Source organism: Belonocnema kinseyi, chromosome 2 (assembly GCF_010883055.1).
Source record: "Belonocnema kinseyi isolate 2016_QV_RU_SX_M_011 chromosome 2, B_treatae_v1, whole genome shotgun sequence".
Taxonomy (NCBI): Eukaryota; Metazoa; Arthropoda; class Insecta; order Hymenoptera; family Cynipidae; genus Belonocnema; species Belonocnema kinseyi.
This window is the reverse complement of record NC_046658.1, coordinates 167,781,637-167,793,709: the sequence shown is the minus strand read 5'-3', so window position 1 is coordinate 167,793,709 and position 12,073 is coordinate 167,781,637. Positions and strand designations below refer to the sequence as shown.

The window sequence follows — 12,073 nt, the reverse complement described above, 5'->3', positions numbered from 1 at the left end:
TTAAATTATTTGTTAATATTACAATCAAATTATCTAAACAAAGTCATATAAACAAATGCACAGTGTCGGAATTTATAAGGCAAAAAAAATAATTTTTCTCTTTGCTTTCCTCAAATAATAACTTTAAAGATGATCGATAATAAAACTTTGTCATTTTATATTTTTTACTAATTTTCTAATTAAATTAATTTAACAAATTCACTGGGTCGCTACTTATAAGGAGAAAAAAGGCTTATTCTCCTAAGTCTCTTGAGATTTCGTTGCCACTGTTTCGTAATAAAAAGTTTTTATTATTTTATAAACAAATGCACAATATCGGCATATATAACCCAAAAGTTTTTTTTTAAACTACTCTAAATTGTTTCTAAATTGTTGCTCTAAGTTTTTAGTGCTATATTTTTGCTATCCGATATTTTTTTTACAAAAAAAAGTATAAAAAAATATAAAAAATGTATATAATTTCGAAAAAATTCGTATGATAAAAAGTATAGGGTTTTTCCCTTACTTTCGAGCCTCGTTATTTAAAATTGAAGACTGTTGACTTCAGTAATTAATTTTGCAATGATGACACGGCCCTGCTGGTCTGCAAGCCAGTCGTAAAAAAAACAGAAGTGGTCTGTCCGGTGCACAATCCTGGTGCACTTTTCTTGTTCCTGTTTTCAACAAACTATAGTGGGTATAGTAAGTGCAGCCATGGTCTCTTGGTGGCTCTGTCGCTATTCTGCCCACATTTCTCGTGCGGTTGTCGACTCGGAAAGTCTTTGGGGAATAGTCGGTAAGTGAAAATCGTGTTCGCTCTTCTCGTGTTATAACAAGATCATAGAAACCATTTTTTAAAAATAATACTCTGCAAAATTAATTGTTTAAAAAGTAATTAAATAATTTCTTATAAAAATATCAAGAGACTAAGTGACACTTGAAAAACGTCAACTGTGAAATACTGGATCCTCTATCTGAAGCATTTAACTAAAAATCTATATATAATTTTGGACCCTGATTCCTAGCAGGAAAGTATACAAATTATTTTTCTATTTTGAGAAGAAAAATGATTTCTTTTTAATTCTGTAAAGATTGGCCAACATTAGAACGAAGAAAGATATTGCAGAAAACTCTTTTCTCACATTAATATGGATTTTAATTTTCTCACATTAGTGCGGAATCAAATTTACAATTTTGTTCAAATTACGATTTTTGGTGATATTTTTTAGTATTTTTAAAATACTTTTGTATTTAATTGCTTCAAAGTTAATAGAAATTTAAATAATTTAGAGTGTATACGTTTTTTTATATCAGTAGGATGTAAAATTCTGAAACCGGATTTACAGCTTCGGGGTCACTGAACTCACGCGCTGACGCATAAGAAAAATCTCGTGAGAGATTTTATTTAGTTAGAAGATTTTTAATACTTTAAGGAACAAAAGCTCACAGTTCATAAAATAATTTCGAATAATATAATTTAGTTTGATCCAAAATAGAATTCAATCTTTCTGAAAATGGAATAAAATTCTTTAAGAATGATACTAACAATATGAAATTAAAAATAATAATAATAAAAGCTATGAAATTTACAGTAAAGTTGCAGATTTTTGTTTGTTGGGACATTCAACTTTTTCCGCTCCAGTAAATTTTTCCCCGTCTGAAAGAAACTTGAGCAGAGAATAGCGTTGCGCAAAGTGAAAGTATGATTTTTAAAATTATGTTACTCACCTCGTTTTATGTAAATAATATTTTCTACTGAAATCAAACATCTCAAAGTTTCTTTAAATAAAATGATTAAAAGTACATTATTCAAAAAATTCTAATCGGAAAGGGTTTAACTTAAAAATGTGGCCGTTTTTCAAGTTTCGAATTTTTTGTATGGGCACCCTCCAAATTGATTACAGTTGATTAAACAAAATTCCTGTGAAGTTTTAGATTTTTTGGATAAATGTAAATTACTTTTCTGGTCTTAAAGTATTTAATTAATAATTAATATAGTATTTAATTATTTAAGACCTCGAGGGCACCTTTTCTCTTTATCTAGTTAAGCTGGAACATTAGAGGATTTTTTTTATCATCAATCACTCAATCAAATCAATAATAATTTCTATTGATTCACAATAAAATCTCTATTGATTCAAATATCACATTTCGATTAATTTAGAAATGTAATTTGTAATTTCAAATTGTGCATTATAATTTCAACACTTCAGTGGGGTTCTAATTATTTAAAATAAGTGCTTTATCATTTTTATTTAAAAAAATATTGATTAGAAAATCAGTGAATATTCACTAAAATTTCAGTAGTTTCCAGTGATTTCTCAGTAGAAAAAGTTACTGAAATTCAAGTAAACTGTTTTTCATTGATCAAACAGTGAAAAATCATTCAGTGACACACTTCTCACTGATTCAAATTTAGAGAGTTGCACAATATGTAATTTACATACCAGTCATATTTGTTTTCACAATATTTAGAAAGCTCCTTCGGCTTACAATGTTTACGTCAATCGTATATCGATACGCCTTTTTTTTTATATATTTTTATGAGTAAGCCACAGATTCGATAAGAAATGTTACTAAAGAGATAAATCACAAAACGACACCGAATACTTTTAATCTTCGAGTAAAAAGTGATAGTTATACATTTTGTATCATTTTTATAGTTAAATTTATACAACGTTTACTTAACAATGTATAATTTTACAATTTAAGATTTATAAAACTATATTTTATAATGAAATGAACCTTAAAAAAAAGTGAAGAATTTATATGGTGTAGCTTTTATCCAGTGGATTGAGCCTGTTTCGGTCAGACAGAAACATAATTTTCATATTGTTTCTTTCAATGCAGCAGATAAAGCTTGATAATAAATTTCTTAATCTTATTTGAAAATTAACTCCGCCATGTTTGGTTCCAAATTGATCTTTTCTAGTTGAAATTTTTAACTACTTAGTTGAAAAGTGATCGTTTTTGGTTAAGAATGCATTAGTTTAGTTGAAAATTCATCTTACTTGTTGAAAAATTTTATACTTTGCTTAAACGTAAACTAATTATTAAAAGATTAATATTTTGATTGCTTGAAGATTCATCATTTTAGTTGAAAATTCATACTTTCGAGTTAAAAATTTGATTACTTGGTTAAAAATTAAACTATTTTCATAAAGATTCAAATATTTGATAGATAATTAGCATTTTTGTAAAGAATCATATTTAGGGGTTGAAAATTCAACCGTTTTATAAAGAAATCGTCTTTTTTACTTTGAAGTTAATGAATTATCTTAACATTGATGTATTTCGTCTTTTTTCAACTAAGAAATTAATTATCGGGGTAGAAAATTGTCCTTTCTTATTAAAAATTTAAGAAAATGTTCATTGCTCGAAGATTCACAATTTTATTTAAAAAATCATTTGATTAAAAATTAAAGTATTTTTTAAAAACTAATTTTTTTCGGTTGAGAATTAATTTTGTTTACTGAAAATTAAACTCTTTAAAATTAAAGTCAAATTATTTTGTTGCAAATGTGCTTTTTTTCGGTTGAGGATTAATGTTTTTGACTAAAAGTTTAATTCTTAAAAATTTGGTTTAAAAGTGATCCTTTAATTGACCATTGATATTTTCTATTTAAAAATTCATTTAATCGAATGAAAGTTCATCCTATTTAGTTACAACTGCATTAGTTTTGGTTAAGGATTCGAATATTATAAATAAATCGTCTTTTTGGCTTGAAAATTTAAAAATTCTATTGAAAATTGATGTATTTCGTTGGAAATTCGTGTTTTTTGTTGAAAATTTAATTACTAGATAGTTGAACTATTTTGTTAAAAACTCATTGTTTTGTTTGAAGATTCATAATTTTATTTAAAAAGTCATCTTATTAAATTTGAACCATTTTGTTGAAAATAAGTTTTTTTCTTGGTTCAGGATTAATTTTTTCAACTAAAAATTCAACTTTTCAAAATCTGTTTAAAAATGGATTCTTTTAATTAAACATTGCATTTTTTTAGTTGAAAATTCAAATATTTAGCTGAAAATTGATGCTTTCGGGTTAAAAATGCACCTGTTTAATTTAAAATTAATAAATTGTGGTTGAGGATTGAACTATTTTGCTCAAAATTCGTTTTTTTATTGTTTGCTAAACAATCATTTAATTTGTTTAAAATTAAACTGCTTTTGAAATAATTGTTTCTTTTGTTTGAAGGCTTATAGCTTTATTTAAAAGACATTTGATTAAAAATCTAAATAAATTTGTTGGAAATTTGATTTTTTTTTCGGTTGAGGATTAATTTTTTAAATTGAAAATTGAATTTTCAATTCAACTATTTTGCTGAAAATTCACTCTTTTTGGTTAAAAAATCACCTGTTTAGTTAAAAAATAATCAGTTTTGGTTGAGAATTTAACTATAATTCTGAAAACTTATTTGTTTTTTTAATCATCTAATATGTTTAAAATTAAACTTTTTAAAAAAAATCCATTTTTTTAAGGTTCATTGTTTTAGCTAAAAATTGAATCTTTTTCTTGAAAATTTTTCTTTTTGGATTGAAATTGAGCAATAGGGTATAAAATATAACTATTTGGTTGTAAATATAGATTTTTGATTTAAAAACCGACTACTGGTTAAAAATGAAACTATTTTTACAAAAACTTAACTGTTTGGTAGATAATTCACTTTTTTGTTAAAATATTATATTTTCAGGTGGAAAGTTCAACTAATTGGTAGATGATTGACTTTCTAGTTGAAAATTGGTATTTCTTTGTTAATTATTATCTAATTTGTTTGAAATGAAAATGCTAGACTAATGGTTAAAAATTAAACTGTTTTCGTAACAATTTAACTATTTGGTTGATTATTAATTTTCTTGTTGAAAAATCGTATTTTCCGATTGAGAATTTATCTTTTTTGTATCAAATTGGTATTCTTTGGGTTTAAAATTCTGTTGAAAATTGATGTATTCCGTTGAAACTTTGTCTTTTTTGGTAGAACATTATTTTTCTTTGTTGATAATGAATCTTCTGTGTTAATAATTTAACTTTGATTTAATTTTGATTTAAATGTCAACTATTTGTTTGATAGTTCTACGATTTTGTTAAAAATTCTTTGTTTTTGTAAATTTACCTTTTTAGTTTAAAATTTAAGTCTTTTGTTAGAAATGCCTGCCTTTTTGGTTAAAAATTAATTTTTTTCACCTGAAAAGTGAGCTATCCCATTGTTGGTTCAAAAATATATATTTTAGTTGAAAATTAAACGATGTAATTTAAAATATATTTTTATTTATTTATTTTGGTAAAAATGCTTCTTTCATGTCAGAATAGTCATATTTCTTGATTAAAAATTAACTTTTTTGTTTTGAAATTCAAGTTTTTGAATATAAAAAATCCAAAACTATCTGAGAACAAAATTGTCTTTTTGTCTTACAAATTCAACTATTTGGTTAAAATTCAAACTATTTTGTTAAAAATTCTGTTTTATTTGCTTGAAAGATCAAATATTTGTTTGTTAATGTAACTGTTTGGTTAAAAATTAATTTGTCTGTTTTTGCAATTTTTGTTTGGTTTCATGTTGAAAATTCATCTCTTTTGGTATAATTTTTTTGTAGAAAATGCAATATATTTAGACTTGAAATCTGAGAAATTAAAAGTGTTCTGTATTTAATTCAATATAGTATTTACATTAATTTTATATAAAAGAATCTTTTTCTCTATTATTTTCCCATTTTAAGAAAATCCCAATTATCTTAATTTTGTAATATTAAATAGGATGGTCGAAAATAAAGTATCTAGAATTCAAAATTCACAGAATTTTTAAATTATTGTTTATAGTCTTAAAACATCAACAAATTTATAGAATCAGTGAAAATAATGTAATAAATGTTTCCCCTATACTAACTGAAAATCCTGCGAGCTTAGTAGATTTTTTTTCTATAGAACTGTATCTAAATATTTTTAAGTAATTTTTTTCTTTGCAGGGAACATAACTTTTGGAATTACTTTTCGGCAACACAATGGCTAAAGTTTTGGTACTTTTGGTGATCACTTTGGTTTGCGTGACAGTCAACACCCGGGGTCAAAATACATCTGAAAAAAAGCGTAAGTACAATTACTGATAAGACAGTTTTATGATACGAGTAATTTAAATTAATATGAGCATTGTGTAATTTTAATCAGTTTTTAATTTAATTCAAGGAATTTAGAGTAATTTAAATTAATTTTTTGTGTGAAAAAGGGTTCTTCTTTCGATCTCTCTAATAGCTTAATGGGTAAGCACCCGATAGGCAATCGGAAGTTTTGCGGTTCGATTCCCAGTGCAGAAACGAGAGTAGATCTTTTTTTAGAAAAAATTTAATTTCAGGATATTTTTTATTATTTTAAACACTATTATTTCTTTAACAATCTTTTATACATTTTTACAAACTTTAGAATAATTAAAATTTTTTTTCTACTTAATTGGCCAATACATATTTGAAAAACATTTTCTGTTTTTTGTAGCTGCTTGTAAGAGGTCTCGAGCTCTTATAATTGCTGTTATTGCAGTTAATAGAAGCAAATTTTCAATAATACTTTGCATTCAAGTAAAAAAAACTTCTTTTATCTACTTGCAGCAGTCGTCGGTGATAAATTCGATGAAATCGTCGTAACATCTGATCTAAATGTAAGGCGAAAATCTAAGGAAAATCGGCAGGGCAAAAAATTACTAACAAACGTGCAGTCAGAATCTGCCGGTCCACCAGAAAAACCATCAGCCCTCACATCAAGGCTTGAATCCAGCGACGGAAGTAGAGTAACACTAGAAAAAAGGGATAAACGTGGTATCATCTCACCACAGGAAAGGTGAGAATAAAAATTTTAAATAAGAGGTATGTCCAAAAAGCTGTGCATGGTGTTGTGCAATTTCTGGTGTTTCGCCAGAAATAGCTGAATCAGCTGCGATGGACGGCTAGCAGCGTGCATATTAACTTTTTTCATTTTGTTTTTAACTCGTTACATTATTCCATTTGATATCAAGATATTTATTTAATTAAGAGGAAGTAATATGCAAAGCCTTAATACTTAAAAAATAGTAATAATGAACATTTGTTTCAGAGCTTTAAATCAGGAAATCGCTGGATACTTGCTGAGATCTCGAAAATCTTAAAATTTTTGCACACAACTTGAGGGCAACCGCACAAATCCTCACCCCTATCTGTGATCACACGTTTCGACTAACCTTTGGACTTCGGTTTTGTATAAAAATGATAATAAAAATTCTTCTGTGTCATAACAATAATGCTGTCGTTTTATTTCTCTCTCAAGTCTAACACCTTTTGATACAAAATTCTCGAAAGCGATATAGGTCTATTTAACATTATAATCTGCTAATATAATAAGAATAAATTAGAAGTATCGAGATTATATTTATTGACTATCTGGAAAACCATGGATAAATAATTAATCCTTTATCCTGTTTAAGAAATCATCCTATGGGTTGAACATTGAACTCTTTCTCTAACATTTAATTTTTTCAAGATTTATCATTTTAGTTGAAAATTAAACTCCCTGGTTAAAAATGTCACTATTTCTTTGAAAATAAATTTTGGTCAGCTGAGAATCTAACTACTTCATTTTTTGTTTAAAATTAAAATTTGTTAAGTAAAAAGTGATATTTTGTAGGTGAAACTCCACAAATTTGTTAAAATTTATTCTTTGTTTTTGTTTAAGTTGAAAATTCATATTTTCGTGTAGAAAAGTGAACTGTTTTGTAGAAAATTTATCTTTTTCATTTTCAAATTTAACAAATTGGTACAAAAAGTAAAACATGTGGTTGAAACTTAATTTTTTTGTAACGAAAATTCATCTTCTTGGTTAAAACTTCAAATATTCTTGTAAAAGTTGAACTAACATTTTAACATTTGATTTAACAGTTTAACATTTGATTATTTTGATTGAAATTTAACTTTTTTGTTAAGAATTCGTCTTTTTTTGGTTCAAAAATAAACTAGTTGCTTTACATGTGAATAAGTTTAAAAAAATTCATATTTGTTTGACATCAAAATTAAAATTTTTGGGTAAAAAATTGAACTATTTTGTAGAAAATTGATCTTTTTGGCTTGAAAATTCAACAGTTTAGTAGAAAATCAAACTATTCGGTTGGAAATTAATTCTTTTTGTTGAAAATTCAAGTTTTTGATTAAAAATTAAATTATTTGGGTAAAAGTTAAACCACTTGTTTAGAAATTCATTTTGTTTAACATTTAACTCTTTGGTTGTAAATTTAACTTTTTTTAAATTGAAAATTAGCCGTTTAGGTACACAGTTTTTACTTGGTAATTTATCCTTTATAAGCCAAGAATTAAACTATTTAGTAGAAAACTTTCAGTACTTTGTTAACAAAATTTTTGGGGTTGAATTCAACTTTTTGGTTCAAATATCATCTACAACATTTTTCATTGAGAATTATTATTTTTTTCAAATCAACTAGTTGGTTTAAAGTTAAAATACTTAAACGAAAATTCATTTTTGTTTGAGTAAAAAATTTGAATTTCCGGTTTCAAAATTAAACTGGTTTAATGGTAAAACTGGTTAAACTGGTTTGTAGAAAAATTAAGCATTTCGTAAAAAATAAACTTTCTAGTTAAAAAGTTATATTTTTTACTTAAAAATTTAACGGTTTTGAAGAAAATTCATCTGTTTTACTTGAAAATTAAACTATTTAGTTCAAACTTAATTTTTTTGTTTCGAAAATTGATCTTTTTAGTTAAAACTTCAACTATTTAGTTTAAAGTTTAATACTTCCTTAAAAATTCCTTTTATTACCATTCATGTGGCTCCTTGATAATTCAACTTTTTGTTGAAAATACATTTTTTTTTTGTTAAATATATTTTTTTCTTCTAAAGATTTAAGTATTCCATTTTTTGTTCAGAATGTATCTTTAACAGGTTAAAAAGTTAAATGTCTTGTATAAAATTAATGTTTTTTGGTAGAAAAATAATCTTGTTTGTTGAAAATATCTTTTTTTTTGTTTGAGGATTCAACTAATTGGTTACAAAGATCGTATCTTTTGGTTCAATTATACTGGTCTAAAATAAGTTTTTTCTGTTAAAATAAATTTCTTAAATTCAAAATCTGACGATTCCATTTATGGTGCAAGAAACTATTTTCTCAATTTCTTTTAGTTCAACTCAACTGTTTAAAAATAAGCCTTCTAGTAAAAATTTCATTATTTATGGTAAAAAGTCATATTTCTTAGATAACAATGAACTTTTTTTAAAAATGACATGGAATTTTTTTTGTAAAGAAAATTTCTTTTTTAGTCTAGAAAAGTGTATCGAAAATATAATAATGATGTAATATAATAATATATTATAGGATTCATAATTTTTAATTTTCCGCTTTTATTACATTGATGAAAATGCGAATAAAAAATTTTATTTTCAATTTTAAAGACATTATATTCAGAAGTGTTTGATGCTCTGATTTTGTAGTTAATTATATAATATTTAAATTAAAAAGTTTCCATGTTTGAAAGTTTGAACTTTTTATTGACCTGGGTTTAAAACTTTTTTTTTATTAAAGATCATTACATTTTTGGCAAATATACAAAGCATGAAAAAAGGCAAATAATTTGTTTATTTTAAAATTAGAAAATAAATTTAAAAATTACCTAGCTTAAATCTTTTGTGTTTTTATGAGTACTTCTGGTTCGAAATTGAAATTTTTATTTAAAACTCGTCAGATCCCAAACAATCTTTGCGATGGTGCTTTTTACCGGAAATTTCTATTTGTTAATAGAACGTATCTTATTCATGGCACTTGATTTGGTTGAAAATACGAACTTTTGTAAATTATGTTACACTTTATTATATCAAATGTATATTATATTTATTTCTGTACCCAGGCCGGAAACGGCTTTTTTAGATATTGCAAAATAAAGTACAAATCTTATTTTTCATTATTACTTTAATATTTATTTCTTATTTTGTATTAAATTCTTAATCATCCTGAAATGATTTGAAAAAAGCTTGAAATTTTTTAAAGCTTCAGATTGAAATTCAGAAAGATTTGTTTTTTGAGTTTTTTGAAGATTTTAAATATTTGAGGATGTTTCAAAAGATGTCAAGGAATTTTCAATTTATTTTTTTTTAATTTAAAAGAATTAAAAAAAAATTAGAAGGATCATTTTTAAAAATTCCGAAGTACCTAGGAAGTCTTAAAAAAAAGTTTGAGGTATTTCAAAATATTTCGAAGGATTTGAAAAATTGGAGAGAATTTTAAGAATCCAATGAATTTTCAATTGATTACAGAAATTTAATTTGAGATTTTAAAGGATTTGAAATATTTTAGGGTATCTTTAAGATTTCAAGATATTTCCAAGAGCTGTAAAATATTTCAAGAGATTTCAAAAGGTTTTTAAGGATTTTAAATATTTGAGGATGTTTTAAAAGATGTCAAGAAATTTTCAATATTATTTTTATAATTTAAAAAAAATGCAAAGATTTAAAAAAAATTGAGAAGAGTCATTTAAAAATTTAAAATAATAAATAAAATAAAATTTAATATTCCAAAGTTCCAAGAAATTTCAATTGATTACAGTAATTTAATATCAAATTTTAAAGGATTTGAAATATTTCAGTGTATGTTACAATTTCAAGACATTTTCAAAAGCTTAAAAAAATTTCAAGAGACTTCAAAAGGTTTCAAAGGATTTTAAATATTTGAGGATGATCTTAAAGAGTTCAAAGGAATTTTCATTTTATTTTCATAATTCAAAAGGATTTTTAAAAAAATGTAGAGGGATTATTTAAAAAAATTACAAAGTACTTTAGAAATTAAAAAAAAGTTCTAGGTATTTCGGAAGATTTTGAAGATTTGAAAAATTGGAGAGAATTTTAAAAGATTCCAAAGAATTTTCAATGGACTGAAGAAATTTTATAAGAGATTTTAAAGAATTTAAAATATTTCAGCGTGTTTTTTAAATTTCAAGATATCTTCAAGAGCTTTAAAAAATTTCCAGAGATTTCAAATGATTTTGAAGGATTTGCAAAATTTGACAGAATTTGAAAAGATTCCAAGGAATTTGCAATTGATTACAGTAATTTAATATGAGATTTTAAAAGATTTGCTATATTTTAGAATATTTCAATAGATTTCAAGGAATTTTCAATTGAATATAATAATTTAGTATAAGATTCTAAATGATTTTAAATATTCCAGGGTATTTTTTAAATTTTAAGGAATTTTCAAGAGCTTTAAAAAATGTCAAGACATTTGAAAAGATTTGAAAGGATTTGAAATATTTGAGGATGTTATAAAAGATGTCAAGGATTTTTCAACTTGTTTTTATGATTAAAAGGAATTTCAAAGAATTTAAACAACCTTCGCAGGTTTATTTAAAAAAATTCCAAAGTACTTTAGAAACATTCAAAAGATGTCAATATGTTTCAAAACATTTTGAAGCTTTCGATATACTTGACAGTATTTTAAAAGGTACCAAGGAATTTTCCATTTACAACAGTAGTTTTATATGAGATTTTAAAGGATTTGATATATCTTAGGAGATTCTAATAGATTCCATGGAATTTTCAATTGATTTCAATAATTTAGTATGAGATTTTAAAGATTTTGGAATATTTTAGGGTATTCTTAAAATTGCAAGGAATTTTCAAAAGCTTTGAAAAATTTCAAGAGATTTTAAAGGATTTTAAATATTTTAGGATATTTTAAAACATTCCAAGGAATTTTCAATTCATTTCAATAATTTCAAGCGATTTTGAAGAATTTTAACGATTGTTTTTATATTCCCTGGTTGAAGGTGGAACTACTTTGTTAAAAATTTAGTTTTTTTGGTTGAAGATTTATCAATTTAGTTGGAAAAATTTGTTTTCTAAAAATGTAACTATTTTGTAGAATTTTTTTTTTAGTTGAAAATTTTTGTATTTTATTGAATACTCGTCTTTCTTGGTGGAATATTCATCTTTTTTGTTGAACATTTAATTATGATTAAACATTGATTTTTTGTATAGAAAATTAGTCTCGGTGGAAGATAAATTTCTTTTGTACAAAAAACATATATTTTATTAAAAATTCCTTTTTACATTCTCATCAGAGAAGGTTTTGGTAA

At 24.6% G+C, this 12,073-nt stretch overlaps 1 protein-coding gene across 3 annotated transcripts; it reads left to right on the top strand.

The window, feature by feature from the left end:
* Nucleotides 1-650: 650 nt before the first annotated feature.
* Nucleotides 651-7,242, top strand: LOC117167305. Of its 3 annotated transcripts, XM_033352139.1 has the most exons (5): nt 757-775; nt 1,572-1,679; nt 5,945-6,065; nt 6,578-6,806; nt 7,059-7,242. In XM_033352139.1, the coding sequence occupies exons 3-5, from the start codon at nt 5,981-5,983 to the stop codon at nt 7,108-7,110; spliced, it is 366 nt and encodes a 121-aa protein (XP_033208030.1). In that variant the 5' UTR covers nt 757-775; nt 1,572-1,679; nt 5,945-5,980; the 3' UTR covers nt 7,111-7,242. The 3 variants fall into 3 exon arrangements, with proteins under 3 accessions (XP_033208031.1, XP_033208029.1, XP_033208030.1); XM_033352140.1 differs by lacking the exon at nt 1,572-1,679 and having other exon boundaries at nt 651-775; nt 6,581-6,806; XM_033352138.1 differs by lacking the exon at nt 1,572-1,679 and having other exon boundaries at nt 652-775.
* Nucleotides 7,243-12,073: the final 4,831 nt, after the last annotated feature.